This window comes from Sparus aurata, chromosome 15 (assembly GCF_900880675.1).
Source record: "Sparus aurata chromosome 15, fSpaAur1.1, whole genome shotgun sequence".
Lineage (NCBI taxonomy): Eukaryota > Metazoa > Chordata > Actinopteri > Spariformes > Sparidae > Sparus > Sparus aurata.
This window is the reverse complement of record NC_044201.1, coordinates 17,971,512-17,977,912: the sequence shown is the minus strand read 5'-3', so window position 1 is coordinate 17,977,912 and position 6,401 is coordinate 17,971,512. Positions and strand designations below refer to the sequence as shown.

Sequence of the window (6,401 nt, the reverse complement as noted above, 5' to 3'; positions counted from 1 at the left end):
CCAGAAAACACTATCCGTGTCATATCAATAGACACCCAAATTCCAGACAGCCTACTTAGAAACGTAATTCCTAGTTATGCTGGTTTGCAGCCAAACAGGAGAAAAACTGACAAATGCATCACGACAATGCATAAACGATTCTTATGCTCTTGTTAGCAGCCTAACGCTGTTAATCACAGGGTGTTCAGGTATATAAAACGTGAATATTTTTGCTATTTACCTGAAAAATCTGCAAGTTCTCTGTCAAATAGAAGCCTAATGTCAAAACTTGTGCTCGTAAACAGGTTTTATGGCCCTAACGAAGCTTCCAGTGCTTAACGTTTTCTGACAACTGATAAACATTCAACTTTTTGACTTAACAGTGTCTAAAAGTGTTGCCTTGGAAGTTTCATGTAGCAGAAAGGCCCTGCTTGGCCTGCAGGTCCTCAGAGAACCCCCCACAGCTTTTAAAAAAAAAATCTCACCAGGTCAACAGCTACATCTGGTGGACAGATTAAATGATTACACCTGATGTTAAAATAACCTGAAATAATCTGTTTGGATCATCAACCATGATCGACTTCAGTTTGAACAAGTGAATGATAATCAGTTGGTTACAGTCCTACAGCCACGACACCCCAAACATGATGTATAAGGCATCTAAAATTACACATGCAGTAAATGCAGACGGGCTATTGTAACAGTAGGTAGCCTATGTTAGTAAATATTGCAGACATATTAAGTATTACATTGTTATAAATCATATTGCTACGTAAGAAAAGGAGTGTAGTTAATATGACTATAAAACGACCATAACCTGCAGTTGTTTAATGCATGTAAAGGAAATTTGTCTTTTTGGATTTCATTCATTTTCATTTGATGTTCTCTTTGTACTGACCTCAAAAGATATGTAACCTTCTGTGTCGAACCAGTCTTCTTAGTTTGTTCTATTGGTCTTAAAAAAGGGGCACTAGGTAGTTTTGAAGATGTATAACAATACAATGTCAGAAGTATTTATCTTAATAACTGAATAAAGAAGCTGTTCTCAGAGGAAAATAAGGTCCTCGGAACACTGTTTGAAACTAGAAAGGTGGCAGGGTCCGCCACATACAAATTAAAACAGCATGTAACTGTGTCGTCTGTTAAGGTCAGTTTGTTTATTCTTTCATTAATAAACTTGACTTTGTGAGCGTTCCAAAGAACAGAGAGTTACTGCAGGATAACACTATGTCACGTATTACATCAACCTTTCACCCTTTCCTGAATGGAACACCTCCCACTTCTGTATTTTGGACTTTCAGTATCAGTCAGACTGTTTAATCAGGTCCGACCAGCAGACAGGCTGGAGAGGCTTCATACTGCAGCAAAAAAAAAGCCAGTCAGTTGCAAAGATGAGCAACACAACTTTTAAAGTGCATGTGGAGAACTGGATTGCAGAGAACCAGAATGCTTTTCTGCCACCAGTGTGCAACAAGCTCATGTGAGTAATTTCATTATTTAAATTTATTTGATAGTAACCTCATTAAGTTTGTGTGTAACTACAGTGTTTCTTCGCAACAACTTGTTTTGTTGTTCATATATTCCAAATGCTGATGAACAATTAGTAACTCTCAACAACAACTCTGTCAATCACAATAAATGTACAGTTGAAAATGAAGAACTAGTAGCGTCCTCAGAACGCTGTTGTCTTTCTCTCAGGCACTTTTCCCAGCTACTTGTCATGTTCGTTGGAGGTCCTAATACTAGGAAGGACTATCATATTGAGGAAGGGGAGGAGGTAAGAGAGAAGTACTCACTTCCACTGTAGATTATTTAATGCACACTAATGGACTAACAAGGACAAACTCCAACCACAAAGTTGCAAGGCTTGGTGAACCTATTTTGGCCGGCTGCCAGTATTTGCCTTCCCTGTAAGCTGTTGTAGTTGGCATTGTTTCCTGATCGACTTCTGTGAAGTTAACAGTCTGTGAACAGTGTATAAACAGTGGTCAGCTGACAGCCCCATGCCACATTTAACAAGCTGTTACTCAATAGTGATACTAATGTTGGGTAACATTCCTGGAGTTGTGCACTATTCCTAATTTTTCTTTAATGATAAATGAAATTAAGTAATTGATGCAGCAGGGCCAGATATGTCTATTTTTATTCATTGCTCCTCCTTGTCAAAACCTGGCAACTACATTACCCATACCTTGCTTGACCACAGACAGCTCTGCTGGAGATTTGGGGATTGTTAATTGAGTTGCCGCAAATGTAGCCTTGAGCTGCTAGCTTCAAGCAAACATGAGTTACAGAGGTCTGGGAAGCTCCCTTCTTTCTAACTACAACCCACTGACTATCTAAAGATGGACAACAGGGCGACTCCCCAAAACTGAAACCCAGACATCCCAATTGACACCTGGTTGGCTGGGTAAGGTATAGGTCATATATCGTTGGCTCTTGTCCCGTCTGCTAACATTGAGGGCCACATTAGCAGATGGGACATGAGACAAACAAATGAAAATACATTTTTCACAAAGACGGTTGCTTTTTGGCCGATCTGCAGATGTAGGTTTCTGATTATTTCCGTCATAATTAGCGATTTGATGCTATAAAAAGGGGATGTGACGTCATGATTGACAGCTGAGTCCTCATGAGTGTACAGACGAGAAGTGAGTAGCACAGCTCCACCTCCTGATCACTACTGCATGACCATTTTTATATGCAGTCAATGCCCCAGACCCCCGTTATGTTTCCATATATCAGAATTCACAAGGCTCCGACTGGAGATTTCACATAACTTTAAAACAATTCTGTATTGCTAGTGTGTAAAGTCAGCATAGTTCCCCTTTACTCTAATGACATTTCTCCTTCCACTCTGTTTTAAATAGTTGTTCTATCAGCTGAAGGGGGACATGTGTCTGAAGGTGATTGAAAATGGCAAACACAAGGATGTGCACATCAAGGAGGGAGAGGTGGGCTCTACGCTTCAATTCACTTTTTTTTTTTTTTTTTGCATAGTTGTATATTCTGCACAGTAAGTCATTTATAATATATCATAACTCTATATGGAGTCCAGCTGAGAGGAGCACAGTTCACTCTGTCAGGGCGACCTTCAATAGTTTAGAATGAAAATAACATATGCAACACTCAGTACTTTGTCATTCATTTCTTCCCCACTTGTAGATGTTCCTGCTGCCAGCTCGGATCCCCCACTCCCCCCAGAGACAGGCCAACACTGTGGGACTGGTGGTGGAGAGGAGACGGCTGCTGACCGAGACTGACTGCCTGAGGTGAAGAGCAGTATCTCGTTGTCTTATCTTCTCTTGTCTTGCCTTTTCTTCTAACTACATCAGGTCAGACTTTTATTCACATAATCTACTGCAATATTCTCTCTGGTTGTCGTCTTAGATAAATAGTTGGTGTGACAAAACCAGCCTTAGCATGACGGTAATGTCATCACCGGCTGAATCCATGACCTGTGTGAGTGTTATCTGGACATGAGATTTGAGTTTCTATAATAATAACTTCCTATTTTGTGTCCACAAAGTACACTCTGTCCAAATAGTCCACAAGATTCGACGTGAAAGTAACAAAACAAATGTATATGCAACAGTTCCAAGCGGCGTTACTGTAGCGTTTGCTGGTGCTTTCAGGTACTACGTAGACAACACCACTAGTGTCCTGTTCGAGAGGTGGTTTTACTGCCAGGACCTCGGAACACAACTGGTGCCGATAATCAAAGAGTAAGACATCCACACGGTTATCGACACATTCACAAACCGTCTCTATCAGATCATGTTGTTTGTAATGATACAGTTCGTTGTTGTTGACTCTATCTGCAGGTTCATGTCGTCAAAGCAGTGCAAGACAGGAAAACCAGATCCAGGTGAGTGTTTTTTTCTTTCTCGTGACTGTTCTAAAAATGGACTCCCTGGCTGTTTTTAACCGGTGTCATGATTTTCTTTTGGGGGAACAGGTGAAGTCTTCAGAGACCCTCCATTCCAGTTTAACACCATGAACCTGATGTCCCCCTTCTCCTTCAAAGACTGGATGAACAAACAGAAGCCAGCCCTGGCCAGCGGGGGGCCCATCGACATGTTCGGAGCGCAGTTCGAGACAGAGGTAGTGATAGTGGTAGTGAATTCTCGCTCAGATTTGAATCTTGTTTAGTTAGTATTTGATCAGGTAGTTGCTGATTTAAATAATACATTTGCCTATTTTGTTTTGTTCACATGAAGCTCTTTTATGGCTACTGTTGGTTAAAGGAACAGTATTTTCTATTTTCTGTCATTTTCTACTCTCCCCCATGTTGTTGGAAAGTCAAGTGAAGTTTTGTTGTCCACAAAACATTTCTGGATCTTCACAGATTTTTAACTTTCAATAGTACTTCTAATAAATGTCAAATTTGCCTCAAGGGACTTAACAATGTGTACAACAGATGACACCCTCTTATCTTAGGTCCCCTTGATTTGAATAAAGAAAACGCTAATGAGAAATAACAAGGAAGAAAAAAACAGAGTTGACATTGAGACAACAGGAACAGATGTGATGTGCTCCAGAAAAATGATGATGATGACACTCCATCTTGATACGGTGACAGGTGATGTTGTTTGGACCTGGACAGATGGAGACATCAGTACGGCAAAGTGATGTGTGGATCTGGCAGATGGTATGGTCTCTACTTCCTATGTCCAACTTATCCATCAGCGCTGTTTAGTTGTTGCTGTTCTTACCTTTATCTTATAATCACCAAACTTTAAGTGTATCATTTTCCAACCATCATCTTTCCTCACCGACTTGTCTTTTTGTCCCTCAGGAGGGCTCCTCCAGAGTAACTATGAATCAGCAGGAGTTCACTCTTTCTGCAGGAGACAGTTTACTAATTCCCGAACAGTCCCAGTGAGTTCATTTTCAGTAATAACACCTCCAGTCAGAGTAAAGGTGATGTCATAAGAAGTGTTACAATATCACTTACCAAATGATTTTAGTGGATGTAATTTGGCAGCAATGACAGGATTTCTAAAACAGCTTCTTTCCTCCTTTAGATACCAGTGGCAGAGAGACCACGGGGCTGTTGCCCTGGTTGTGGTCCAGGACCCTGAGAGGAAGAGACCCTGAGCATCACGTGCCAAGTCACACACACACACTTAAATATGCAGTATTCAGTATGGGCAAGGAGGAGGACTCAGTGTGGGTGTAGAAATAAAAAATGAGGTAGAGTAATGTAGTTACAGTAATGTAAAGTAATGCCCGTGGACAAGACACTGTGTCTATCTGTGTGTGAGCATGTAAGGTCAAAAGCACTTTATGCAGGAAGTGCCTTTAATTCACCATGTCCTTAAACTATGAGAGAAATTGAATAAATACTTAAATATTTGCGATAAATCTGAGTTGTGATCATTTATCTCCCTGACCTTTACTTTCCGATTACCAAGTTACATCAGTGTTTTTTCCTCTACTGCACTGGTAGATGTTAATGTTCTCCATTTTACACTGGGTCTGTCTGAAAGCCTCCAAATCCAACCGCACCGTAAACTGGGATTTAACATGTCGACTTTTCTCTGGAAGTCGAAGAATAGAACAATGACTATTATCCTCCGAATAAAAGGTAAAGGAAAACGATACAGTCACACTCCTAGTGGAATAATATTGTCTGAAACTACATTAAACACAAGTTTCAACAAGAGTTTGGCACAGTCGCAACACCAAGTTGTGTCTGTTCCAGAGAAACACAGACTGGGATTTTAGAGTCATGACCGTGACGTATTTTTCCACTGTAATTGTTTTCTAGCTATTGATGACACAAGGAGGTAGGCTTGTTGCAACTCTTGCGATCATTAACAGTATGATCAGTTTGGGATTTAGCCAAGCTATCAATCATCCAACCCAAGGGAATAAGGCTGGGTGTGTATTACTATTGTCTTTAGTTTTTACACGTAAATGCCTTGTGGTCTAAACAGCTCTGAATTCTTACGTGGCTGAGAGTCTCATTAAAGTTACACCCAGACTATATTTTCACTGTTGTGGATCTTCTAATGTCCCTCAGAATGATATGTTTTAGTCTTGTGCGGCCAAGATATGGATCTTTTTCACACAAGGAAATAACTTATTTGCACAGGATAAAGAATATCAACTTATGTGACATTAGAGGGTTCATATCCTTCCTAGAAACAAAAAGAACAGAAACAGCTTGATGTCCTAAGTGTACTTCAGAAGACTTATTTCCTTTGCCAAGTTCAAGGCATCTTCTAGGTGTATTGGTACTCTTCCACAGAGCATCAGTGACATCAGTAAGGTGAGACGCTGCACAGAGCCAAAAGGATATTAAAAGACAACATCCATTCGAACCACAGTCTACCACCCCACTGCCATCTGAGAAAGTCAACACCACTGACAATTGGTCTGTGCATCAGACACACAGTTGGGTTCAAGAGGCTTGA

At 40.6% G+C, this 6,401-nt stretch overlaps 1 protein-coding gene across 1 annotated transcript; it reads left to right on the top strand.

Annotated features, from left to right (window-relative positions):
* The first annotated feature begins 1,284 nt into the window (after positions 1 to 1,284).
* Positions 1,285 to 5,346, top strand: haao (3-hydroxyanthranilate 3,4-dioxygenase). Its single transcript, XM_030440911.1, has 10 exons — positions 1,285 to 1,459; positions 1,678 to 1,756; positions 2,850 to 2,933; positions 3,145 to 3,251; positions 3,615 to 3,704; positions 3,804 to 3,847; positions 3,938 to 4,083; positions 4,562 to 4,630; positions 4,778 to 4,860; positions 5,007 to 5,346. The coding sequence occupies exons 1-10, from the start codon at positions 1,371 to 1,373 to the stop codon at positions 5,077 to 5,079; spliced, it is 864 nt and encodes a 287-aa protein (XP_030296771.1). The 5' UTR covers positions 1,285 to 1,370; the 3' UTR covers positions 5,080 to 5,346.
* The last annotated feature ends 1,055 nt before the right edge of the window (positions 5,347 to 6,401 follow it).

What these genes read in the sequence shown, in the direction of transcription:
- haao (XM_030440911.1), top strand. Translation starts at nt 1,371, where the DNA reads ATGAGCAACACAACTTTTAAAGTGCATGTGGAGAACTGGATTGCAGAG. An exon ending in TGCACATCAAGGAGGGAGAG is followed by an intron (nt 2,934 to 3,144) that starts GTGGGCTCTACG and finishes CCCCACTTGTAG; the next exon opens with ATGTTCCTGCTGCCAGCTCG. An exon ending in ACCGAGACTGACTGCCTGAG is followed by an intron (nt 3,252 to 3,614) that starts GTGAAGAGCAGT and finishes TGGTGCTTTCAG; the next exon opens with GTACTACGTAGACAACACCA.